This window comes from Lissotriton helveticus, chromosome 1_1, assembly GCF_964261635.1.
Source record: "Lissotriton helveticus chromosome 1_1, aLisHel1.1, whole genome shotgun sequence".
Taxonomy (NCBI): Eukaryota; Metazoa; Chordata; class Amphibia; order Caudata; family Salamandridae; genus Lissotriton; species Lissotriton helveticus.
In genome coordinates, this window is record NC_136057.1 from 1,465,935,564 (window position 1) to 1,465,963,102 (window position 27,539).

The following is a 27,539-nucleotide window of genomic DNA, read 5'->3' on the forward strand; positions in this document are numbered from 1 at the left end:
TGAGTTTTTTATAGTGCAGACTTGACCTGAAGGCATCTGTTATCCGAGCACTTTTCATGAGCACCAGTTGTGTTACACAAGGACACATTCATTTGTGTTAGGCACGGGAAGATGAAGTGATTTGCCCAGAATCACAGTATGCTGAGCATCATTGCTGAGACTCTAATCCGGTTCGCCAGATTTGAGATCGACCACCCTAGCCATTAGGCCACATCCTCTCCCCATTATCTTAAAAGGTGCCCTAAGAATTCCTTGATGGATTCACAAAAAGCTGTGTTTTCTAGCGGTCTCCTCTGGAATTTCCACCTAGATATGTGGAGCAGCAGAGGGTAATGATTCTTAATCATCCATCCCAGATATTCAGCTGTGCTGACCTCTGAGCGAATGTTAGCATGTCCAACAAAACAATCTAGGTGGACATAAACGCAATGCACAGTCCAGTAATTCAAGTATTCCCCCGGGCCAGATGTTGGTCACCATATATCTCTTAGCCGTGGTATGTGTTGGAGTATTTTAGAGCAGGAAGTGTCTAGTTGGACATCAAAAACCCTATTGAAGTCTCCACCTATGTTAACTGGACTATCTGGCTAATTCACCAATAATAGTGATAATGAGCAGTAAAAGGATGCCTGGCCTACATTTGGGCTGTACATGTTACAGAGGGCTGTTGCCCTGCCATATAGCTTACCCTCCACAAAGACATATCTGCTGTTATAATCAGTTGGGTGCAAACCTCAAATGGGACCCCATAACTTACCGATATGAGCGCCCCTTAGCATATATAGAGTATCCAATGCCAAACACTCACCCTGTCCATTTAGTGTTCAGCTAGAGTCCTTCTCTGTGTGCCAGGTGTGTCGTATGAAACATAGCTGCATGCACCACTCTGCGTCTTAGATGTGTGCACCTTGTATTGTTTAGTGGTCGTGGACATCCCCCATACATTCTATGTTAGTGATTTATACTCAGTAATGCCCCATGTATCAGTTAGTCATAAGGAGTGTTAGGCTTAAATGGAAGCTACTGCTTGGGGTGCGGAGACGGTGAAAGGATTAAGTAGCTCCTCCCTCCGAAAATATCTCTCCATGGCATGGACCCCAACTTCCCTCACCCAAAGCAATAACATGTAGGACAAAAACAGAAAATGAAAAACTGCTTGCATCTGACGCAAAAGTCCTTCTGTGGAGGATCTGCACCATAGTTCAATTATGAGGCGAGGAAACCCCTTGCCTGCCACAAGAGCTCAAGAGGAGAAGAGGTGAACTATCTGCCCCTCCTCTGCCATCTTGGCTTCATGGCTGACATATTTGTGCAGATTAATGCCAGCACTCTGTGTCACCTTGGTGCTCCCCTCAATCGAATTTCCAGGGGCAGGAGTATGACTAAATATAGACAAGAGATCAAGACTTCATGATTAGTGTATGAGTTTTATATAAGGTGTATCATTCTCAAAAAAAGTTAATCAGCCATCTGTGGTGGCCTGTTCGGTAGAGCTGCCGATGTCGCAGGGCTAGAATCTGAGTCATTCTTATTATGGGAATGATGTGTGTGAGAAAGTGCCATCTTTCTTGCATGGTATACCCCCAATTTTTGCTGAATTGCTGAAGTACTTTGATTAAGTGTGTCCTGGGTTCCTGCCAATCAGGTACCCAGAGGCCTGTGTTCATTCCCTAAAACTGTATTGAAGCCTAAACCAAATTGGCATCTCTGGCCACAGGTCAGCCCCTGGTAAATGGTACCCTAGGTACCCAGGGCACTGTTACCAGAGAAGACTCCTAAGGGCTGCAGCACTTAATGTGCCACCCTTGGGGCCCTGTACCCTGACACCCACACACTGCCTTTGCAGGCTGAGTGTCTTGGTGCAGAACTAAACAGAGAGTTGACATGGCACACATCCCTGTGTGCCATGCCCACAAACAACACTGCCCTGGCATACCTCAGTCACCCCTCTCGCTGGGTGTACTGCGCAAGGGGTGTGGGCACAGGTGCTTGAACCCTGTGCCCCTAAAGTACCCGGGGCCATTCCTGGGCACTGTAAGTGTAGTGATGCCATTAAGAGTATATGGTGCTGGGAAGTCGTCATCACGAACTCCACAGCACCATAATGGCTACACTGAAGACTGAGAAGTTTGATATCAAACTTCTCAGCACATTAAACCCACACTGAGGAAGTGAAAGAGAGTGAGTCAGTCAGTGAGAGTGAGTGGAAGAGTCAGTCAGTAGTCCAGTCAGTCAGTGAGAGTGAGTGGAAGAGTCAGTCAGTAGTCAGTCAGTCAGTGAGTGAGTGGGAGAGTCAGTCAGTCAGTGAGTGAGAGTGAGTGGGAGAGTCAGTCAGGGAGTGAGTGGGAGAGTCAGTGAGTGGGAGAGTCAGTGAGTGAGTGGGAGAGTCAGTGAGTGAGTGGGAGAGTCAGTGAGTGAGTGGGAGAGTCAGTGAGTGAGTGGGAGAGTCAGTCAGTGAGAGTGAGTGAGTGAGTCAGTCAGTGAGAGAGAGTCAGTCAGTCAGTGAGAGAGAGAGAGTGAGTCAGTCAGTCAGTCAGTCAGTGAGAGAGAGAGTAAGTGAGTCAGTCAGTGAGAGAGGGTGAGTCAGTGAGAGAGAGTGAGTCAGTGAGAGAGAGTGAGTCAGTGAGAGAGTGAGTCAGTGAGAGAGAGTGAGTCAGTGAGAGAGAGTGAGTCAGTCAGCCAGCCGGTGAGAGAGAGTGAGTCAGTCAGCCGGTGAGAGAGAGTGAGTCAGTCAGCCGGTGAGAGAGAGTGAGTCAGTCAGCCGGTGAGAGAGAGAGAGTGAGTGAGCCAGTCAGTCAGTGAGTGGGAGAGTCGGTCAGTAGTCCAGTCAGTCAGTGAGAGTGAGTGGAAGAGTCAGTCAGTAGTCCAGTCAGTCAGTGAGAGTGAGTGGAAGAGTCAGTCAGTAGTCAGTCAGTCAGTGAGTGAGAGTGAGTGGGAGAGTCAGTCAGTCAGTGAGTGAGAGTGAGTGGGAGAGTCAGTCAGGGAGTGAGTGGGAGAGTCAGGGAGTGAGTGGGAGAGTCAGGGAGTGAGTGGGAGAGTCAGTGAGTGGGAGAGTCAGTGAGTGAGTGGGAGAGTCAGTCAGTGAGTGGGAGAGTCAGTCAGTGAGTGAGTGGGAGAGTCAGTCAGTCAGTGAGTGGGAGAGTCAGTCAGTCAGTGAGTGGGAGAGTCAGTCAGTCAGTGAGTGGGAGAGTCAGTCAGTCAGTGAGAGTGAGTGGGAGAGTCAGTCAGTGAGTGAGAGTGAGTGGGAGAGTCAGTCAGTGAGAGAGAGTGAGTCAGTGAGAGAGAGTGAGTCAGTAAGTGAGAGTGAGTCAGTAAGTGAGAGTGAGTGGGAGAGTCAGTCAGTGAGTGAGAGTGAGTGGGAGAGTCAGTCAGTCAGTGAGAGTGAGTGGGAGAGTCAGTCAGTCAGTGAGTGGGAGAGTCAGTCAGTCAGTCAGTGAGAGTGAGTGGGAGAGTCAGTCAGTGAGTGAGAGAGTGAGTCAGTCAGTGAGAGTGAGTGGGAGAGTCAGTCAGTGAGTGAGAGAGAGTGAGTCAGTGAGAGAGAGTGAGTCAGTGAGAGAGAGTGAGTCAGTGAGAGAGAGTGAGTCAGTGAGAGAGAGTGAGTCAGTGAGAGAGAGTGAGTCAGTGAGAGAGAGTGAGTCAGTGAGAGAGAGTGAGTCAGTGAGAGAGAGTGAGTCAGTGAGAGAGAGTGAGTCAGTGAGAGAGAGTGAGTCAGTGAGAGAGAGTGAGTCAGTAAGTCGGTGTGAGAGAGTCAGTAAGTCAGCCGGTGAGAGAGAGTGAGTCAGTCAGTCAGTGAGAGTGAGTGGAAGAGTCAGTCAGTAGTCCAGTCAGTCAGTGAGAGTGAGTGGAAGAGTCAGTCAGTAGTCCAGTCAGTCAGTGAGTGAGAGTGAGTGGGAGAGTCAGTCAGGGAGTGAGTGGGAGAGTCAGGGAGTGAGTGGGAGAGTCAGTGAGTGAGTGGGAGAGTCAGTGAGTGAGTGGGAGAGTCAGTCAGTCAGTGAGAGTGAGTGGGAGAGTCAGTCAGTGAGTGGGAGAGTCAGTCAGTGAGTGGGAGAGTCAGTCAGTGAGAGAGAGAGTGAGTCAGTGAGAGAGAGTGAGTCAGTAAGTGAGAGTGAGTCAGTAAGTGAGAGTGAGTGGGAGAGTCAGTCAGTCAGTGAGTGAGAGTGAGTGGGAGAGTCAGTCAGTCAGTGAGAGTGAGTGGGAGAGTCAGTCAGTCAGTGAGAGTGAGTGGGAGAGTCAGTCAGTCAGTGAGTGGGAGAGTCAGTCAGTCAGTGAGAGTGAGTGGGAGAGTCAGTCAGTGAGTGAGAGAGTGAGTCAGTCAGTGAGAGTGAGTGGGAGAGTCAGTCAGTGAGTGAGAGAGAGTGAGTCAGTGAGAGAGAGTGAGTCAGTGAGAGAGAGTGAGTCAGTGAGAGAGAGTGAGTCAGTGAGAGAGAGTGAGTCAGTGAGAGAGAGTGAGTCAGTGAGAGAGTGAGTCAGTGAGAGAGAGTGAGTCAGTGAGAGAGAGTGAGTCAGTGAGAGAGAGTGAGTCAGTGAGAGAGAGTGAGTCAGTGAGAGAGAGTGAGTCAGTAAGTCGGTGTGAGAGAGTCAGTAAGTCAGCCGGTGAGAGAGAGTGAGTCAGTCAGTCAGTGAGAGTGAGTGAGTGAGTCAGTCAGTGAGAGAGAGTCAGTCAGTCAGTGAGAGAGAGAGAGTGAGTCAGTCAGTCAGTCAGTGAGAGAGAGAGTAAGTGAGTCAGTCAGTGAGAGAGGGTGAGTCAGTGAGAGATAGTGAGTCAGTGAGAGAGAGTGAGTCAGTGAGAGAGAGTGAGTCAGTGAGAGAGAGTGAGTCAGTGAGAGAGAGTGAGTCAGTGAGAGAGAGTGAGTCAGTGAGACAGGGTCAGTCAGTGAGAGAGAGTGAGTCAGTGAGAGAGAGTGAGTCAGTGAGAGAGAGTGAGTCAGTGAGAGAGAGTGAGTCAGTGAGAGAGAGTGAGTCAGTGAGAGAGAGTGAGTCAGTGAGAGAGAGTGAGTCAGTGAGAGAGAGTGAGTCAGTGAGAGAGAGTGAGTCAGTCAGCCGGAGAGAGAGAGAGTGAGTGAGCCAGTCAGTCAGTGAGTGGGAGAGTCAGTCAGTAGTCAGTCAGTCAGTGAGTGAGAGTGAGTGGGAGAGTCAGTCAGTAGTCAGTCAGTCAGTGAGTGAGAGTGAGTGGGAGAGTCAGTCAGTAGTCAGTCAGTCAGTGAGTGAGAGTGAGTGGGAGAGTCAGTCAGTAGTCAGTCAGTCAGTGAGTGAGAGTGAGTGGGAGAGTCAGTCAGTAGTCAGTCAGTCAGTGAGTGAGAGTGAGTGGGAGAGTCAGTCAGTAGTCAGTCAGTCAGTCAGTGAGAGTGAGTGGAAGAGTCAGTCAGTGAGTGTGAGTGAGTGGGAGAGTCAGTCAGTAGTCAGTCAGTGAGTGTGAGTGAGTGGGAGAGTCAGTCAGTAGTCAGTCAGTCAGTCAGTGAGAGTGAGTGGGAGAGTCAGTCAGTAGTCAGTCAGTCAGTGAGAGTGATTGGAAGAGTCAGTCAGTAGTCAGTCAGTGAGTGAGAGTGAGTGGGAGAGTCAGTCAGTAGTCAGTGAGTGAGAGTGAGTGGGAGAGTCAGTCAGGGAGTGAGAGGGAGAGTCAGTGAGTGGGAGAGTCAGTGAGTGAGTGGGAGAGTCAGTGAGTGAGTGGGAGAGTCAGTCAGTCAGTGAGTGGGAGAGTCAGTCAGTGAGTGGGAGAGTCAGTCAGTCAGTGAGTGGGAGAGTCAGTCAGTCAGTGAGAGTGAGTGGGAGAGTCAGTCAGTCAGTGAGTGAGAGAGAGTGGGAGAGTCAGTCAGTCAGTGAGAGAGAGTGAGTCAGTGAGAGAGAGTGAGTCAGTGAGTGAGAGTGAGTCAGTAAGTGAGAGTGAGTGGGAGAGTCAGTCAGTCAGTGAGAGTGAGTGGGAGAGTCAGTCAGTCAGTGAGAGTGAGTGGGAGAGACAGTCAATCAGTGAGAGTGAGTGGGAGAGTCAGTCAGTGAGTGGGAGAGTCAGTCAGTCAGTGAGAGTGAGTGGGAGAGTCAGTCAGTGAGAGAGAGTGAGTCAGTGAGAGAGAGTGAGTCAGTGAGAGAGAGTGAGTCAGTAAGTGAGAGTGAGTCAGTAAGTCGGTGAGAGAGAGTCAGTAAGTCAGCCGGTGAGAGAGAGTGAGTCAGTCAGCCGGTGAGAGAGAGTGAGTCAGTCAGCCGGTGAGAGAGAGTGAGTCAGTCAGCCGGTGAGAGAGAGAGAGAGTGAGTCAGTCAGCCGGTGAGAGAGAGAGAGAGTGAGTCAGTCAGCCGGTGAGAGAGAGAGAGAGTGAGTCAGTCAGCCGGTGAGAGAGAGAGAGAGTGAGTCAGTCAGCCGGTGAGAGAGAGAGAGAGAGAGAGAGAGAGAGAGTGAGTGAGTGAGCCAGTCAGTCAGTTAGTGGGAGAGTCAGTCAGTCAGTCAGTCAGTGAGAGTGAGTGGGAGAGTCAGTCAGTAGTCAGTCAGTGAGTGAGAGTGAGTGGGAGAGTCAGTCAGTAGTCAGTCAGTGAGTGAGAGTGAGTGGGAGAGTCAGTCAGTAGTCAGTCAGTGAGAGTGAGTGGAAGAGTCAGTCAGTGAGTGAGAGAGAGTCAGTCAGTGAGTGAGAGAGAGTGAGTCAGTGAGAGAGAGTGAGTCAGCGAGAGAGAGTGAGTCAGCGAGAGAGAGTGAGTCAGCGAGAGAGAGTGAGTCAGCGAGAGAGAGTGAGTCAGCGAGAGAGAGTGAGTCAGCGAGAGAGAGTGAGTCAGCGAGAGAGAGTGAGTCAGCGAGAGAGAGTGAGTCAGCGAGAGAGAGTGAGTCAGTGAGAGAGAGTGAGTCAGTGAGAGAGAGTGAGTCAGTGAGAGAGAGTGAGTCAGTGAGAGAGAGTGAGTCAGTGAGAGAGAGTGAGTCAGTGAGAGAGAGTGAGTCAGTGAGAGAGAGTGAGTCAGTGAGAGAGAGTGAGTCAGTGAGAGAGAGTGAGTCAGTGAGAGAGAGTGAGTCAGTGAGAGAGAGTGAGTCAGTGAGAGAGAGTGAGTCAGTGAGAGAGAGTGAGTCAGTGAGTGAGAGTGAGTCAGTAAGTCGGTGAGAGAGAGTCAGTAAGTCGGTGAGAGAGAGTCAGTGAGTCAGTCAGCCGGTGAGAGAGAGAGAGTGAGTCAGTCAGCCGGTGAGAGAGAGAGAGTGAGTCAGTCAGCCGGTGAGAGAGTGTGTGAGTCAGTCAGCCAGTGAGAGAGTGTGTGAGTCAGTCAGTCAGTGAGAGAGTGTGTGAGTCAGTCAGTGAGAGAGAGTGTGAGTCAGTCAGTGAGAGAGAGTGTGAGTCAGTCAGTGAGAGAGAGTGTGAGTCAGTCAGTGAGAGTGTGAGTCAGTCAGTGAGAGAGAGTGTGAGTCAGTCAGTGAGAGAGAGTGTGAGTCAGTCAGTGAGAGAGAGTGTGAGTCAGTCAGTGAGAGAGAGAGAGAGAGAGTCAGTCAGTGAGAGAGAGTCAGTGAGAGAGAGTGCGTGAGTCAGTCAGTGAGAGAGAGTGCGTGAGTCAGTCAGTGAGAGAGAGTGCGTGAGTCAGTCAGTGAGAGAGAGTGCGTGAGTCAGTCAGTGAGAGAGAGTGAGAGTGAGTCAGTAGGGCAGTGAGAGAGTGAGTCAGTCAGTGAGAGTGAGTGAGTCAGTGAGAGTGAGTGAGTCAGTGAGTGAGTGGGAGAGTCAGTAAGAGTGAGTGGGAGAGAGTGGGAGAGTCAGTCAGTGAGAGGGGGAGAGTCTGTCTGTCAGTGAGAGTGAGCGAATGAGTCTGTTAGTGAGAATCTATCAGTGAGAATGAGTGAGTCTGTCGGTGAGAGTGAGTGAGTGGGAGAGTGAGTGAGAGTCTGTCAATGTGAGTGTCAGTGAATGAGTCTGTGAGAGTGTCAGTGAGAGTGTGAGTCTGTGAGAGCGTCTGTGAGTGTGTCAGTGAGAGTGTGATAGTCAGTGGGAGTGAGTCAGCCATTAATCCAAGGCATTTGCAGTTAGGGTGAGTACTCTAAAGCTCAGCTTTCATTGTGCCAATGGTTCGAATATAAAACCTGTACATGTTTGCAGAGTTTAACGATTTGTGGCTATTCATAATGTTCTGAGGATACTACATTATTATATGCAAATAAATACATGCAGAACAAATGAAATAATTATTATGGAGACTTGAATCCGCATGTTCTGAAAACTTGTAATTTTGTGTGTGCTTGCGCACGCAGTCTGCTCTTTTTTGAAGCAGATACTCGTGCTTGTGGCGCACTCCTGCAAGGTGGATGCCGCCACAAGCAAGAGTATGTGCATCGAAAAAGAGCAGAACGACGGCTAAAGGTCTCCTGTGGAGCTCATGCGCCCTGCTGCGTAGGCGAGACCTTTACCAAAAAGTGCGTTAATAAATTCTGAGTTCAGAGAGCCTAAACTGCATTTTTCTATCTTGTCCCTATGGAAAGCTACACATGTACACATATTACAGTGCAACCCCAATGATAAAGCCTATGGGACTGATAGCCTTTCAATAGTGAAAAACGAAATACACAGTATTTCACTATTCGAACGTCTCACACACCAGTGCATGTCGTACCTTTCACATACATTGCACCCTGCCCATGGGAGTACCTTGAGCCTACACTACGGGTGCCTTCCATGAAAGGGAAGGTTTGGGCCTGTCAAGTGGGTATATTTGCCAGGGCAGCAAAAAACACGGTGGGGTAGGACCTGGGGAATATTTAAAGACCTAGCTCTGAATACAGTCCCCAAAATTACTGAACAACTACAAAAAGTATCAGAGGGTCTAAAACAAGGAAGAGTTTAAAGGCGACAGACAACAAGACTGACAGTACAAGTCCTTGAACTTAATCTACATCTCAAGTGGATGAGGAAAAAACCCATCAGTCACCACTCGGATCCGCCCTTCATCATTTGGGATTTATCCGGACCATCCGTGTGAGCGTATTTTATCACAGTTATAGGAAGACCAGATGATTGAAAGGTCTTCTATACTGTTCTAACTACGGTATGGTCTGCCACTCAGTAACAGCTGAAGAGTGGGAAAAGAGGGCAATGTGACTGGGGTGTGCAGTGCAAATAAAAATGAATTTGAAAAACAATAAACAGTGTAATAAAATTGGATGAGAGAGCACAGAACCGACTTTATTCATTTGGTGCTCACTAGACCAAGATTAAAATATATGTCAAAGACAGTTGAGTTACGTGAACTGTCTTGGGTGAAATCGGGTCGACATGTTTCAGCAATTTAGGACTCCTATGTCCTTGCTTTCATCAGGACCATATAAACAAAAGATAGTGCTACTGCACAAACGTGAATGAACGAAAAAAAGTGACAACAGAGAAATAGTGCAGGATAAACAAGTGCAGATGTCACCTGAGTTTTCCAAAGTACGTTTACAGCTAGTGTTGTTCACATAGTCTGTAGGAGAAAAAGACCTCACCCCGCCTGGCAGTGGCTCAGGGAAAGAGTGAAGCACCGCTCTGTCCGTCGGTACTCCGTAGCCGGCGTCTGAACCGACTGGGGACTGTTGTCACTTTTTTTCGTTCATTCACGTTTGTGCAGTAGCACTATCTTTTGTTTATATGGTCCTGATGAAAGCAAGGACATAGGAGTCCTAAATTGCTGAAACATGTCGACCCGATTTCACCCAAGACAGTTCACGTAACTCAACTGTTTTTGACATATATTTTAATCTTGGTCTAGTGAGCACCAAATGAATAAAGTCGGTTCTGTGCTCTCTCATCCAATTTTATTACACTGTTTATTGTTTTTCAAATTCATTTTTATTTGCACTGCACACCCCAGTCACATTGCCCTCTTTTCCCACTCTTCAGCTGTTACTGAGTGGCAGACCATACCGTAGTTAGAACAGTATAGAAGACCTTTCAATCATCTGGTCTTCCTATAACTGTGATAAAATACGCTCACATGGATGGTCCGGATAAATCCCAAATGATGAAGGGCGGATCCGAGTGGTGACTGATGGTTTTTTTCCTCATCCACTTGAGATGTAGATTAAGTTCAAGGACTTGTACTGTCAGTCTTGTTGTCTGTCGCCTTTAAACTCTTCCTTGTTTTAGACCCTCTGATACTTTTTGTAGTTGTTCTATATTTGCCAGGGCAACATGACAGTTTACAACTGCGTGCGCAGACACTACAGTGGTGGGTCTGAGAAACATTTACAGGGCTACTCCTGTGGGTGGCACGACCAGTGCTTCAAGCCCACTAGTAGCATTTCATTTACAGGCCGTGACACACATCGTGCGCTTTACTAAGGTAAATCAAATATGTCAGTCATGCATAACCAAACATATCACAACTTCTACAGAGAACATATGCACTTTAGCACTGATCAGCAGTGGTAAAGTGTCCAGAATCCTATAGCCAACAAACACAGGGTCTGAAAAATTGGAGGCAAAAGGTAAACATTTGGTGGGATAAACCTGTCAAAATGGCCAGGTGTAACAGATCAAAAAACTGAAAAAGCAAAAGGAAGAAGAAACCATATTTTAGGGACATACCTAAACAACAAAACTCAAGCAGAATAGTGTTAGCCCAGTCTTTCCTGCTGCTACCTTGTATAACAAAGTTACATTGTATTTGACCCGTCAGGAAGAAATAAAAATTACTTTCACTCTCCTGTTCCTTTATTTGAATATCATTTAGTTTGTGGTTGTGCGGATGTTTTTTCCAGTACTTAATGTTTACACAGGTGACGGCTAGTTTCCTTTCAGTGGGGTTTTATCAGTTAGTATAGGTTTAAACCTAAAACAGGATAGCCTAATTATAGTCTTGTAGTAAAGAAAATCATACAGCGGGTTTGGACGCAGTAGGATCTGGTTCTTTACTAATGGGGGCCACCATTCTCTCCACCTGCCCCGCCTCAACGTCCAATTCGGATGTAACTTCCGTGGCAGCCGGATGCCGGCATGATCTCATTCATTGTTTCACCCTCTGCGATCCTCCTGGGTTCCTCTCGCCACAATGAGGAGGGATCTTCAGACCCCCACGTGGTGGTGGATTGAGGGAGAGAAGGCGTTGCTCTGTTAGCCTCTGCGGGGGATTCGAAGAAGAGTCTTGGAGATGTGGATCATTCTTAACTTGGCTGGATACAGCAGGAGTTTAGATTTGAATTGATCAAAAGATTTGCTCTGAGCCTGCACCCCCCTCGTGTAATCAGGAAAAATCACAATGCGCCCAGATTGAAACTTCAAATCTTTAACTTAGCGGGCTCTCTGAAGAATCATATCCTGATCTTTTTAGTTCAAAAGTGTGTGATTAGGGGGCTTTGAGGGGCCCTGGGAGTAGGTCTGTGGGCCAAGGAACGATGCGCCCATTCAATCACAAAGCAAGATGAGAAATGCGTATCCATTTTTGCCTGTGATGTGATGGTTTACCATGCTCAATGGCGATTTGAAGATGTAACCGCTAGACGGAGGATTGCGTGGGTGCCATGCTGGTGGGTCCATAAGGCAAGAGCTGTAGCTCCCCCCACCCACGGGAACCCAAGCTGGATGACTTGTCAGGGGCTGAACCCCTTGCTTCAGGCGTGGGACCCAGGCAACACGAGCAGTCTCCTCCAATCCCAGGGCCCCTGAGTAGCCTCCTCAGATTCCAGGGCCCCTGAGTAGCCTAATTAAAAACACTGTATGGAGGGGTCAGGGAGTGCGGCTACGACTTCTAGAGCAAATCTATGGAGCCATATTCCCTCCGCAAGGTGAGTACACCATATAGGGTCCCGGGAGTGGCGTGAAACATGGCAGCAATGCCAGTGATATTCTGCAATGCAATACAGGCCTCAGAAGGGGGGGGGTCCTTCAGCAGGGAGCATAGTTTGCAGGCCATGCTTGACCTGGCTGGCACAACAAAGGTAATGGCGGTCCCCCCACAAGCTGCATACAGGTCGAGACTTACAAAGCGCCTCCCGCCACCTCCCTCACCATCACGCTCTGGCCTCCTGCCCACCGATCTCTGTCCTCCAAAGTCCCTGGCAGCCGTTTGTGGCAGGGCCGACAAGGGACTAACATGGCCACCCTCAAGCGCCAGGGGCCCCGATGTGACCCACTCTGCCATGCGCAGCCTCAGTTAAAGCAGCCAGTGGCGAAACCAAGGTACCAGCTCCCAGAGACAGCAATCGGCGGTGGTCCTCCATTTTGAGCCGCTGCACTCCCCAGGCCCTAGATGTCTGCTCTGGTCCACAGGGTCGGGATAGGACCTGGAGGTTGTGAACCAGCAACGCCTCCGAATTCGGGCATGCCAGCACCCAAACATCGCGGCCACGAAGCTGCGGCGGACTGAGCTCATCAAGTTGCATCCGCCATGATTACTGGTAGACTGCACAGCGTATCTGCAATGATACGTATCAAATAGTCTACCATGTGTGCTGCCACTGTATAGTTTTTGTTGATGTTTGTGTTGTTGTCTTTGGATGTATTTGTCCACAATGTCTGATAAATTAGGACCAAAGTAGATAATTTTCCTTAAAATAAAAATGCAATTAAAAAAAATTCTTAGGAGGGTTTTATACTTTACCAATTTATTGTTAATCCACTAACAATTTGATAAGTATGTAGAGTGTATTGTGAGTGTCTTCATTTGACTTGATTACATGTGCACATCTGTTTAAAAGCATGTTTTCCATTGCTAAGACTTGCATACTAATACTGTACTTTGCCAGTGTTTTTTTTCCTTTCAATTCCTTATAATTTTTGTTCACCTTTTAAACTGAGTGTTCAGATTACAGTAATTCAAAACTAACAGTAAACTTTCTTTGTGGCAATAAGGATACTATTTCTCTGTGATGCGCTTTTGTGCATTAAAATTAAAACATGTTTCTAAACTAGTTCTAAGTACAACTGCCTGCTATGAAGCACCGCTACTGTTCCATGAAAACTATATGCAATGGTTGTTTTTTTTATTTATATTTTTTATTGCAGGCATAATACTGTTGTGATTAGGTGCCCCCCTTTTTTTGTGGCAGTTGCTTGCTTGCAAGGAAAAACTAAATATTGTACCATCCCCATGGCTTATCCAGACCAGATCCGTTGGCTTGGCCAACGCTTGTTTAATGTTTTTTAATTTTTTTTATTATAAGTCATTTGATTGACTCCGATAAGAGTCGTCACCAAATAAGATAGAAAATGTTCAACAAATGATTTGTGGTAAATCAAGTAGTATCAACAGTGTTCCATGCACCGGGCACAACAATGTGGTCAGTTTTTCATTTTGAGGTACAACAAACCCTCCATTCCCACTATCCCCATCTAGCAGTAGTAAACCCACATCAGAGTCCAAACAGTCATGGTAAGAGCTACAACAGGATCATAATGTCAGGGAAGAAGCAAATTGTTTATATAAAAAAACAAGGTTCGCACAAATAACATATGCTTATTAAGAACTGAATGGAGCATTGACATAAGACTAAAGCACTATAGAAGTATTCAGGGGAAGATCATCTCTTATGTAAATCTTAAACTCTTTCACCAATAAATCCCAAGTCTAGGTTGTGAAATTCTCATTTTGTCCTCCCTCCCTCTCTCTCCTCCCTATGTAGGTGTGTGATTTGAGACTAAAGCTAGGGGAGGTAAACCACGCTCCAGGTCGCCACGGTAGAAGGGGTTATGCTTTTCCAATGAATCGTGATATTTCGGTTAGCTAAAAGCAATGTAAGATGAAGATTTTGGTGGATACTTCTTAGTTAGATAGTTTCCAGATATGATTGAAATTTCAGATTCAGCTACAGTGTGATGGTATGTAGCTTTACTTCTCTCTCTTTCTCTCTCTCTCTCTCTCCCACCTTTCCCTATCTTTCGCCATGTGCTAACAGTAAGAACTTGGACCAGTGCTTGTGGTTGTTACTTTTTTGCTGTCCTTTATTTATCATAGTCAGCCCATCTAACATGCCATTTCATTTTCCTTTAATAGAAGAATGGGTGCGACCAGTCATGAAGCGAGACAAACAAGTCCTTCTACATTGGGGTTATTTCCCTGACAGGTAAGTTATGCCACGGCTCTGTCAAGTTTTCATCTCACAGGAGTTTGACTGTGTAGCGATTTAGGCCTTGATTTTGAGTTAAGTGGTTTTAGGTGTGAGTATACCAGACGGTTAGAACTAACGTTTCTGGCTTGTATCCTTGCAACTACAGCCACCTATTTAAATTTGTTGTCCATGCAATGAGAAAACATGCAGACCATTCATTACTAGGTCCTTTTCCGCAAGGGGAGACTCCATTTTAGGGTCAATTCAGGGCTAAAAAAAATCATAAAAATGTTATTAGACCTGCAGGTCTAGTAACTTTAATAATCTACTCAATCTAACTGTAATGTACTTGACCAGTAAACTGGTTTCTTATTGTGTGATCCTAGGCAAATATTTTGTCTTATTGAGTCACCTTATTCTTTATTATTGTAGCAGGATGGATATCTGACTATGGTTACCCCCAACTTTTTTGCCTAGTGTTTAGCTGGTTTTCGACATAGTTGGCCTGGGATCCTGCTAATCAGGGCCCCAGGCTATCTGCTCTCACTGTAAAATGGACTCCGTGTACTTTAGGTACATACCTAATTGGATATTGGGTCACCTTGTGAGCCCCTGTATAGTGTACCATAGGTACCCAGGGCATAGGTGCATCCAAGGCCTACCAGGGGCTTCAGCATGTATTATGCCACCCCTGGCTGGCCATCCAGATTGACACAACTGGCTGATCACTCAGCTGGGGCAAGGTCATGTAATCGCCCCTTGCTTAGATATAGTATTCCTATATCTAACCTTATATCTAGACACATATGCACCTATAAGTCACTCCTATGGCAGTCCTTAACAATCCTGAAGGCAGAGTGTTTGGTTTTATGTGAGATGAGGCTCTAGCATGAGCTGAGCCTGTCTGCAGCTTTCTGAACCATGTCCTTATAGCTGTTCTATTATATAGCCATACTATATACTCTTAAGTGCATTATAATCCTCACGGTTACTGCTAACTTTTTGTTCGAGGCATGTGGGCTGCTGAATTCACATCTTATGCATAGATCGCCGCCTAGTGTTGGGTCCGGATGATTGCACATTGTTGTCCTGGAAGAGTTTTCGAAGTATCACGAGATAGGTGGCTCCTCCCCTGGACTACAGTGCGCATGGGCATCCTTTCCAACCTCAGATTGTTTTTTTCCGCCATTGGGTTCGGATGTACTTTTCTTAACTCCATTTCGGAAACTTTTCTACAAGGCCAAAAGACCTTCGGGGTCGTCGGTATTGTTCTTTCGATCGGTGCCGAGTTCTTGTTCCAGTTTCTTTCGAAGCAGGACGTCGAAGAGCGCCGCGTGGCCTTTTCGACACCAAAGGCCCGATCGTCGATGGAACGGAGCCCGTTTAAACGATGCCCCCTTTGTAATTCAAAATTCCCGCACATCGATGTACACCCGATGTGCAAAAAGTGCTTATCACCAGACCACAACGAGGACCACTTTCTAGCTTTTGCTCGGTTCCGGTTGAAGAAGACGCTTAGGCTCCGACGTGCAGCGAGACAAACAATGACGAAGCCAGCGCCCGACCCGGTGAATATCTTCGACGAAGACGACGATGAGGTCGTCGAGGCTGAGGATCCAGAACAAACGTCGGATCCAGGTTCAGAACACGAATCCACCTACTATGAAGACGACGAAGAGCACGTCATCGACGATGAACCCGTCGAAGAGGTAAGGGACGACGTGTTCCCCATCGGAGCCGTCGATGACGACTCGAGTGATGAACCAGGCCCAACAGTGGGTACTGGGCCTAAACAAGACACTCTTAAACTTTCCAAGGTTCCGGTCGAGGCATCGCCGAAAGACCTCAGCCAAGATCATATTAAGCATTCTATAGCCCCGCGTCTCATCCCGGCTAAGAATATATCACAGGAGCCATCGGTCGCCCATACAAAAGCGAAACCGAAAGCTACCGTGGAACAACGAAACTGCTAAAGTCGGCCATCGGATCGAAGAGTGCAAACACATCAGACTCGACGCCGAATACAAGCGTCGACGACCCTAAAAGGTCTACTGCAAAGGGTGTCGATCCGAAGATTGGTGCGCTAAAGTCCATCGCTAAAGCCAAGTACGCCGAACCAGCGAGGTCGGCGTCGACTGACAGCGACACAAACAAAGGACTCGACTCTCAAAAGGCCCTCGAACCGAGGCACCGAGTCGAAAAACAGCCCGTCAAAGCCCTAGAGCCGAAAACAAAAGGCGCCTCGAAGGAGCAAGTGGAATCGACAAAAAAGAGCGCACCTCCGACGCAAACACTAAAGTCGACGCAAAGTAAAAAGCACAACAACAAGGTAAAGTCTGTCGGTCCCATATCGGCGCCAGGACAGAAACCGCCGATACATTTTGGACTGCCCCCAACCGCACGGCCTAAGGCTGCCGATCTGAAAAAAGGGATCGAACATTCCAAAACTGTGACACTTGGGAAGAGGAGTCATCCTCAAGAAGCAAGCGTTGTGTATCAGGAGCACTCCTATGATGAACAGTCGAAGCTCCATATCGACGCTGACACTGGTACACTTACCATTTATCAAAGAAAGATCAGGTCGGAAAATCCTCTGGAATCCTATAATATTCCACTAAAAAAGAAAAGGGACTCTTCCACATCGCCTGTCCTTTTTGAGAGTGTGCAGTACCATGACCAAGACACTTATGCATACTCACCCACACGCTCTACTGAGGATCTAGGGTACAACTATGAAGAACAATATAGTTAACCTGCAGACAATGATCAAGATGACCAGGCTCAAACCTGGACAGACACTGCTGACCAAGGGGAGTCACAACCTATCCCTGATACTCCCTCTTATCCTGTAAAGACTTCGCCCACAGAGGATACAGCGGCGTTTAGCACACTGATAGAGAGGGCAGCACATAATCATGATGTGGACATGCATGCTGACCCAATTGAGTAGGATTTCTTGTTTGACACATTTTTTCCACTTCAGAGAAATCTGTTAAAACATTGCCAATGCTAAAGAGTGTTCTCAAACACGCAGGAGACATTTTTAAGGAGACCACCAGAGCAAGGGTTATTAACCCACGAATTGAACGAAAATGCAGACCGGCGCCTGTGGACCCTACATACATTAAGGGACAGTTGCCGTTGGACTCTTTGGTAGTCTCCAATGCTCGTAAACGTGCCAACTCCCAAACTACTGGTGATGCTCCTCCTCCAGACAAAGAGTCTAAAGTGTTAGAACCTTCTGGGAAAAGGGTGGCTGCACAAGCAGCTAATATCTGGAGAATTTCCAACACACAGGCCCTATTAGCCAGATATGATAGGGCATATTATGACACATTGGAGCAACTGCTACAACATTTGCCTGATGCATACAAAGAAGGTGCAGAAACACTAATACAGGAAGGGAACCTCCTATCCAACGCTTCCATTAAATGTGCGCTGGACGTAGCTGACACTGCAGCCAGGGCCATCAACACTAGTGTCATGCTCAGAAGGCATGCTTGGTTGCGTATCTCAGGGTTCAAACCAGAGATTCAAACAACTTTATTAAAATCAGCCTGTAAACCCTGATTTTTTATTTGGCCCTGATGTGGACTCCATCTTAGAAAAAATTAAAAAAGACACTGAGACAGCCAAATCTATGGGGGCCTTGCAGTCTTAACAATACAGGGGTGGTTCCTTTCGTCGCTCCAATAACAGAGGAGCTTCAAGAGGACAGACGTCCCAGCAGACTCAATACAACAAAGGGAACACGCAAACCACCTATACTAAAACAAGCAGAGGTGGATACCGTGGCAACAGCAGTTAAGGCAGAGGACGAGGGTATAACAACACCAGATCCTCCGCCAATACTAAGCTGTGACGCCTTGTCGCTGCCCCCGGACCATATAACACCGGTCGGGGGCAGATTACAACAGTTCCTGCCAGTCTGGGAAAGCATTACCACAGACAGGTGGGTAAGACAACTCATTCACTATGGTTATTGTCTAGAGCTAACATCCACTCCACCCAACATACCCCCAAAACACCGTCCTATGTCCGCAGAGCACATAGACTTATTGCAGCAAGAAGTTCTCAGCATGCTGCAAAAAGGGGCCATAGTAGAACTCGTCCCTATACAAGAACGGGGTACAGGGGTGTACTCTCTGTACTTCTTAATCCCCAAAAAGGATGGGTCTCTCAGGCCAATACTAGACCTCAGGCCCCTAAACCAATACATCTTGTCAGAACATTTTCACATGCTCACTTTACAGCAAGTTCTGCCACTACTCAGTCAGGGAGACTTCCTTGCTACCCTATACTTAAAGGATGCATATTTCCACATACCAATACATCCAGCACACAGGAAGTATCTCAGGTTTACCATACAAAACCAGCACTATCAATTCAAGGTACTGCTTTTCGGGGTCACCACAGCCCCCAGGGTGTTTACCAAGTGCCTAGCGACAGTGGCTGCACACCTACGGAGAAACCATGTTCACGTCTACCCGTATCTGGACGACTGGTTCATCCAAGCGAAGTCAGCCCAGCAATGTGCTAGTCACGTGTCCCGCACTATTCACCTCCTACACAGCCTCGGATTCTCATTAAACTACCCAAAGTCTCATCTACAGCCCGCCCACGTACAGCAGTACCTGGGAGCCACAATGGACACTCTGGCAGCAAAGGCGCAGCCAAACTCAGCCAGAATCAACAGCATTCCGTTACTCATTCAGAAATTCAGACCCCAACACTCGCTCACGGCCAGAGTGTTTATGCAGTTGATAGGCATGATGGCCTCCTGCATTTTCATAGTCCCTCACGCAAGACTACACATGCGTCCGCTCCAGGAGTGCTTAGCACGGCAGTGGAATCAGGCTCAGGGACAATTGAAAGACCTAGTGTTGGTGTCCGGTCACGCATACAGTTCTCTGCATTGGTGGAAACCACAAAACCTATGCAAGGGACGACCGTTCCAAGAGCCTGTACCACAAATAGTGCTGACGACGGACGCATCTCTCCTGGGATGGGGAGCGCATATCCTCCATTACACAGTGCAGGGGATATGGACGACACAGCAGAGGGGGATTCACATCAACCTGCTGGAACTGATGGCAATCTTTATGGCGCTAAAAGCTTTCAAGGTACACTTGTGCAACAAAGTCTTGTTAATCCGGACGGACAACATGACTGCCATGTACTACATACAGAAACAGGGAGGGACGCACTCTCCACAGTTGTCCCATCTAGCGCAAAGCATGTGGAAGTGGGCCATTCAGAGAAACATCTTCCTCATGGCGGAACACCTCCCAGGCAAGGACAACCAGATGGCGGACCTGCTCAGCAGACACAGCCACCAGATGCACGAGTGGGAAATACATCCCTCAGTGCTGCAGCCGTACTTCCAGCGGTGGAGTCACCCAGAAATAGACCTGTTCGCCACAAGGGAAAACGCAAAATGCCAAAGCTTCGCCGCCAGGTTTCCACATCCGCAATCTCAGGGCAATGCGATATGGATGAACTGGTCAGGCAGGTTTGCGTACGCTTTTCCCCCAGCCCCGCTCATACCACTAGTGGCACGCAAACTGTGACAGCACTCAATGACACTGATCCTAGTTGCTCCAATATGGGCACGGCAACCATGGTACACCACGTTCCTAGAACTTTCCGTGGTTCCTCATCAAAGGCTGCAATTAACACCCAGCCTTTTAACGCAGAGCCATGGCGACATTCAGCACCCAGATCCGCAACAGCTGAACCTTGCGATCTGGCTCCTGAGGTCATAGAGTTTGGTTACCTCAACTTGCCTCCCGACTGTATGAATATTGTCAAAGAGGCAAGGAGGCCTACGACCAGGGCATGCTATGCGGCGAAGTGGAAGCGATTTGTCATCTATTGTAAAAATAATGACAGAAATCCGATAGATGCATCTACTCAAAACACCATCTGTTACCTCCTACATTTAAACAGATGCAATCTGGCTTACAGCTCCATTCGTATACATTTAGCTGCAGTAGCAGCTTATCTTCAAAACAGGCAGCACCTTTCACTCTTCAGGGTACCTGCTATCAAAGCTTTCCTTGAGGGAGTCAAACGAATCATTCCTCCAAGGCACCCGCCTTCACCTGTCTGGAACCTCAACGTGGTTCTTACCAGACTAATGGGACCACCTTTTGAACCGCTACACTCCTGTGAGATACAATTCCTAACGTGGAAAGTAGCTTTCCTAGTTGCCATTACATCACTCAGAAGAGTTAGTGAGCTGCAAGCCCTAACTATTCAGGAGCCATTCATACAAATACACGCTAATAGGGTAGTGCTGCGAACTAACCCTAAATTTATGCCAAAAGTGGTGTCCCAGTTTCACATCAATCAAGCTATTGCACTGCCAGTATTCTTCCCTAATCCAGATTCCGTGGCAGAACGAGCTCTACATACCCTTGACGTTAAAAGAGCTCTCCTGTACTATATAGACAGAACAAACTTTTCAGAAAGACTAAACAACTGTTTGTTGCCTTTTCACCACAGCACAAAGGCAACCCCATTTCCAAATCATGTATAGCCAGATGGATTGTTAAGTTCATACAAATTTGTTATCAAAAAGCTAAACGCACATTAACAGTTCCCCCAAGAGCGCATTCTACACACAAGTTAGGGGCATCCATGGCTTTCCTAGGAAACATTCCTCTAGAAGACATATGTAAGGCAGCCACATGGACTACCATACATACATTTACCAAACACTACTGCGTAGATGTACACTTCAAACAGCAGGCAGCTGTAGGGCAGGCTGTACTCAAGACTCTTTTTCAGACTGCTGCAGCTGGCACGGGCAACCGCCGCTAAGAGGGGACTGCTATACATTCTATGCATAAGATGTGAATTCAGCAGCCCACATGCCTCGAACGGAATATGCTACTTACCAGTATGCATCTGTTCTTGGCATGTAGGGCTGCTGATATTCACATCGCCCTCCCTCCTCCCCGGTGCCTGTCGCACCTGTAGCATTCAGAATTAATCTCTAGCATGGACATCACTTACTGTATCATACTCCATCCCTGCCACAATGGCGAAAAACAATCTGAGGATGGAAAGGATGCCCATGCGCACTGTAGTCCAGGGGAGGAGCCACCTATCTCGTGATACTTCGAAAACTCTTCCAGGACAACAATGTGCAATCATCCGGACCCAACACTAGGCGGCGATCTATGCATAAGATGTGAATTCAGCAGCCCTACATGCCAAGAACAGATGCATACTGGTAAGTAGCATATTCCTTTGGCTTTATCAAAACATGTCGTGTAAGGTGTCATACGCTTTGGAATACTACCCCCTCGCCAGTTCTGGCGACGGGGGTAGCATTCCACCCTTCTAGAGGGAGAAGACATGTTGTTCCTGTTAATCCCTGCTCATTGCTACTTGTACAGCTTCTGAGGCACCCTCGAAGTTGTGCATTGGGGATTGAGAAGCCCCAGCCCCGAGCACCTTTTGCACCGACGCACAGCCCTCTACACTCACCCAGTGCCACGTGGGGCCTGCTGGTACTTTTGTGCTTGACGCGTCTGTCCGGTCACTTGCCCGTTGGCTAGTGGCCTCTGTGACGACGAACCTTTGAATTTGCATCGCTTTCCTGGTTGCTCCAGGCTTGCTCCTGCTTCCGTGAAAAGGAGAAGCCCCCCAGACCTTGCTGGTCTGACAGAAGCCCATCTTCGATTCCTGCGTGGGTTGCATTTGCCAAGGCCTGTTGACTCCGATCCAGAAGCCGACACCGCAGACAGCGAGAGCCTTCGTGGGACAGTCCGTATCCAGCTCCTGGTCGTTGCCCACGCCTCCTGGTCCACGTGGCTGCAGAGACAAGCTTCACGACATCGCCTGATTGCTTCACGACATCGCCTGGTTCCTTCCTGGTCACTGGCTAGTGACCCAGACTCTGTCCCCTCTGCTTTCAGGTACTCTTCATCCTCGATCCGCCCTTGGATCCAACCGGACACTTCTCTCCTGGTTGCCTGCAGAATCTTTTTACAGGTCTCCATAGGATTCAGCTACGAAACCCAACACAACTTGACACCTATGCACCCGGCTACTGTGGGTGAGGTAACGCGAGTACTTCGGTGCTCCTGTGGGTATTGACTATCCTAGTATCCTAGTTTTCAGTAGCTTTCTCCTAGTCCATCCGGAAGTGTCCTAAATCAACTAGTTTCTAATCTTTACGTTCCCATTGTATCCCTATGGTAACTCGCGTGTGTGTATAGACACTGCACACGCATCCCGTGGGCCTCCTGCTTCCTAACCTTTGGTAGTACAGCGTAGCCCCAGCGATGCCCTAGGCCTACTCCCTGTTCGTGACGTGGTCCTTATACCACTATTTTAGTATATGGTTTGCAACGCCCCTAGGGCTCAACTGTATTTTGTGCAACTTACTGTATGATCATTAAGTATCTTGTTATGTGCTTTGACCTCTGACCTCATAAAGAGTTCAGAAGGGTTGTGTTAGTAATAAATACATATATATATTATATATAACCTGTGTGGTGTCCTTTCATTTAGTATTCAAGAGGTTACATATGGTAAAACAGCTGGCTTCACATGCTCTCTGAAGTTTTAGCCTAAGACTGCTTTGTCCATGCTACCACTAGGATAGCTGGTCTATAAGGTTGACTTTACAACCCTCACCATAAGGGTTGTTTGGACAGGTGCAAGGTGCTCACTAGAATAGTCAACATCATATACCAGGCCAACTTCTCACAATTATCATATAAGAGAGCACCTTCAAATATGCACGTTCACTATTTCTGCTGTCCAAAAAACGTTTTATTTACTAGACTAAATGTTGCCCCATGTATAACAAGAATCAAGGCCATATATAGGGTACACATGATTCCTGGCTTGCCTCTTAGTTCACTAATAGCATTGTCATCTGGGCAGGAGCAGTAATAATTCAGAGTTCATGTTTAAAAACTCACTTTTAATAAATATTTTACCAAAGCAGGACGTGGTTGTGCATTGTCTTTTACAGATAGCATATTTTCCATTGAAATGGCCACAACACTTTCCCACTTACATGTAGTTTTACTGATAATAGCACATAAACAATTTTTGGAAGTTGGGTTTCAGCACAAATATTAAAAAATGTACATCACCACGTAAAGTGTTCTAGTCTGTTTCGATCGTATAAAAATATATTTTTCACCACATAATTACAAAAAAGATCTTCATAACTAGTGAAATATTTATTAAATGCTTGAACAGTTAACTTGGCTATTTCAGTGTTGTTAGAATAATGCCTTACTTCTTACAGCCTTTCATTTAACATGCTTTGCACAGTACAATTGTCACACAGTTCACATTACAAAATCATCTAACTTAAGTGACAGAAAAATAAATGTAATAAGATAAGCTGACTTTTGACCTCTGTCTCTGAAAGCCAGCAAATGTGGCAAGCTAACAAGATTTAATGTAATTTTTATTTCTCTTTCACCTTGAGAGCAATAAAGATGCCTTTAAATCTGGTTATCTTGTCACTTTTGCTCTGCTTTCAGAGACAGAGGTCAAAAGTCAGTTTGTCTTCCCAGAAGTTAGATGATTTTCAACTTGCAGGAAAAGGCGAGTAGTCCATAAAAAATAGCTCGCCCTGAATACATTTTGCTCGACAATGTGAGTGGATTTTTCGAGCCCTGCATACCATTCCAGTTTTACTGGCTGCGTTTTCAGGATGCTAAAATCAGGCCAGATGTTCCAACATCTAGAAAATCTAGTTGTGGGAACACCTCTTCATCAGTATTGCATCTCTGTATAGAGTTGCCTGTGTTATGTAGAATACTGCTTTGTCATCCTGGCCATAGCTACATCATGCGTTGCTCAGATGTGTCCAAGAGATTTGGTAAGTGTTCCCCAATAAACCCCTGCTAGCTCATGTTGGGTAGCCACGTTAATTGGTCCAGAATCAGAGTGGAAGATCTGTGGTGAGAGAGACAAAGCAAAGTTGTCTATCAAAGTGCTCCTTTTGTTCATAAAAGCCACAAGTATTAAAAAACAAAGGCCAGGATCCGAAGGAGATAGCTGAAGATAGTCCCCACTATAAAAATATAGACACAGAAAGGAAGTGCTAAGGACCAAGAGAAACAATGAAATGAAGATATGGAGGCCTGAGTGGGAGGAGAGAAAGGGGGCGAAAGAGGAATGGAGAAATGTAGATGGAAGGAGCTAAATCTCTGGGCTAGAGTGTAAAGAAGAGACCTAACCGTAAAGTGAGACAGACACTTAGACAGAGAAAGGAAGGGAATCTGGGACTGTGGAAATATGGGCAATCTACATATGGGGAGAAACACGGCCGGTAGCAGGGCTTATGAGAGCATCGCATAGCAAGAAGTTGGGAGAGAAATTGAAAGTGACCTGGAAAAATGGCAAACGCACAAGAAAGGGGTAGTGTAGCTGGTGAATGAGAGTCAAAGTGAGAGAAGGACTAAAGGTGAGGAAAATAGAATAAGATAAGGAAGTGGAAGAAAATGTAGACCGTATGGTAAACAGGAAAGGCAAGAGGGATAGTATTGGAGAGGAAGTGTAGAAATGTATAGAGCCTTAAAATTGGTATCCTCATTCTTCCCTTAGTTACGACACTTGGATTCCTGCCAGTGAGATTGAGGCTCCTGTGGAGGATGCACCAACCCCAGAGAAACCTCGAAAGGTAAGTTCTCATTATTCCTGCTTTAATTTCCTGGGAGCTCTTTGAAATGCTGTCCAGATTTTTGTTGTGTTTGACAAACTACACTTACTATTTATGTTGGTCAGTATCCCCATTAAGATGCCATGATACTTGAAATAAGAATCCCCTGTTTCAAAGCCTTGAGTCTCCAGGTCAGAACTTAAGAATCATTTCTATTTGTGCTGATTTGTAGCTAAATAGCAATGTGTCCTAGAGCTTGAACCAATCATGTGACACAGAATTACCTAAAATAAGCTGTATTTGAGGACCTATCATGCTTCCGAACTGGGGTTCACAGCAGGCTTTATTTGCCACGTTTATGCCACTGTAGCCCATTTGTGAGTTTCTTCCTTCATGTATCCACTGTGGCACTTGCATGCACAGCTTCATTCACTTGGACAGCTGCCTGCAAGTTTTACAAGATATTGCCTCCTATAGTAGACTTCTACATGTATCAAGAAGTAGCACACAGTGGGAGGGAGGCCAGATAACCTTCAGAGTCATGATCCCTTGGCTAGTGTTAAACTTCTGTGGAATTTGAGAGCATTACTTGTGTCATGTGAGCTTGTATTTCTTTTGTGTTGACCGATGTGCTTTACTTTATTCCAGGTTCATGCTAAATGGATCCAAGATACAGACGTCTTCAATGAGTGGATGAATGAGGAAGATTATGAGGTTAATGATGACCGGTGCTCTCTCCCCCGCCGTAAGAAAATCTCTGCCAAGACTCTGATAGATGAGGTAAGAGTTCTCTACAGCAGCATCTCCTATAGTACATTGTCTTACCAGATTAGTAAAAAGCAAAATAACACAAATCTCGGACAGGCCAGTTCCTTTGGAGCACCTACAGCTTTTAATAATATAATTCATATGAGGCTTTTTAAAATGCATATCACACACTGAATTTTCCCCTGGCCAGTTTAATGATCTGTGGCATTATTGATTGAACCGTTTTTGTTTTTCCCTCCTCACACTTTGCAAGGTTTATGTGTGGTATTGACTCTGCCGGAATTGAAATTGTTGACTTTCTGGGTGTGACTTGGTAGCGCAAAATGGAAAGCACACTTCGAAAGGCGTCCGAAGGGCTCCTATATGATCCTTTGTTATCCTGAAATCATACAGCCATCCTTACACGTATAACACCCCACAAATGGCCCCCTTCTGCCGGCACTCTGGAGCTGATAACCAAGGTGGCTAGTGGAGTGTTGAATGCCCCCACACTGCATAGCTAGTGTAAGGGGCTCAGACATCTTTTACCTGCCCTGGGCCACTTGAATTTTACAACCTGCAGCTAGCCAGCACCTAGGTAGCTTGTCTGGTCTTGTTGCCTGCAGAGGGGTGGGACTGGCCAGGTAGAGTTGTGGTGCTGGAAGGGATAGGCGGAAGGAAACGCCTGATGATGGCGAATGAGGCAGTTAGCGACTTGAGTTACTCTCTGGAGTGGAGTACCAATCTCCTTGTGTTGTCAAGGAGAGAGGGCAGCTGAGACTCCGTAGGTAATCCTGGGGAGTGTCTGCCTTTGACAGTCCTGATGTGCGGCAGTCAGGCAGGATGGGATAACACCAGTGAGTTTTGTGGGTCATTCTCTGTTCCTTCTCCCTCCCGTGAGATACTCTTTTTGACTTACTGTGGCTTCCCCCAGTCTCCCCTACTCCTGCTCTCCATCATGGCAGTGTTGGGGTTAAGGGCACCACCAACTTGAGACTGACTATTTTCTTTCCATCTCCCTCTGTTTTGCCCCCAGATTCTGGATTAGTGGCAGCTGGTGATTCTTAAAAATGGGGAGAGGGTGGGCAGGGGCATAAAACTTGCTCTGAATTTCAGTGAGCGAGCAAAGTGAGTCTCACATCCTCTCAGAGGGTTTGACAGGAGTAAGCATCCTAGAAAGTTGTAAAAAGAGGTCAAATAATGCATTTTAAACCACGTTTTCACATAAACTTGCTAAAAAAAGCCAGTGTGCACTTGCACAATTTCAGTACTTTATGGTGTACCATTAAATTACCTTGTTTAAAAATTTCCTGTAGGTCCCCATCTGTTAAACATTACCCCTAGTGTGCCTTTGCCAGCATTTGGGACTGGGAGGGGGCAGTGTGTCCAGCCCTCCCCAATATTGCAAATTCCATATGCCAAATGGAATAGGCTTCCTTGAGGCCACAAAGTACTTCTGATAGTCCAGCACCGGTATTTTGCCACAAATGTCCTCTATACCAAGAGTTGTATTCCAGACCCTGTATTTGCCATGGATGCCCCTTAAATGCCAGCATCTTCCTCTAGTATGATAGTGCCACAATGTCACCATGGGTGCTCCATAAGCCAAGAAAAATCTTAAATATTGTGGCAAACTCATAAGCATTAATTCTGCAAGAATGGTAGAATGCACGCACAATTTTAACTATCAAGTTCTGTGATGCTCAAAGGCTTTATGTTACAGCGTGCAACCCCGGTGCACAATTCGTCCATTTTGCGAATGACATGTACTGGAATATGTGTTGGACCCCCATCTGGCCACAACCCAGAATGCACAGCCATGAAATGAGATCGACTCACTGATAATTATCTTCCAATAATAATTTTCATTAGTAATCCATTCGTTATTTCCGTCAATTAAATCCACAATCCAAGCGTATTCATACTTTTATTTTCACCCACAGGTTCAACAATCGCCTATCCAGGCTTCTCTTCAAAACACATGGGGATTCACCAATCCTCATAGTGCAACGTTGAATAATGTAACCCAATGCATTTCGGGCATTGATTACCCTTCCTCAGGGGTAGCTACAATGAAGCAAAATGTATATAAATGATCAGTTCTCCTCCCACACTCATCCATAGAGTTGTTGCTTAATGCACCCCTTCACAAATATCCTACAACCTCTATTCTCATGCTTGCAG

The 27,539-nt window shown here is 46.7% G+C and overlaps 1 protein-coding gene across 5 annotated transcripts in view; it reads left to right on the plus strand.

Annotated features, from left to right (window-relative positions):
- SMARCC2 (SWI/SNF related BAF chromatin remodeling complex subunit C2) overlaps positions 1–27,539 on the plus strand; it is a 588,171-nt gene that overhangs the window by 71,453 nt on the left and 489,179 nt on the right. For all 5 annotated transcript variants that reach the window (XM_078686227.1, XM_078686241.1, XM_078686231.1 and 2 more), the window contains exons 7-9: positions 13,912–13,981; positions 24,554–24,629; positions 25,257–25,388. In XM_078686227.1, coding sequence (XP_078542353.1) covers positions 13,912–13,981; positions 24,554–24,629; positions 25,257–25,388 — 278 coding nt within the window. The remainder of the gene's footprint in view (positions 1–13,911; positions 13,982–24,553; positions 24,630–25,256; positions 25,389–27,539) is intronic.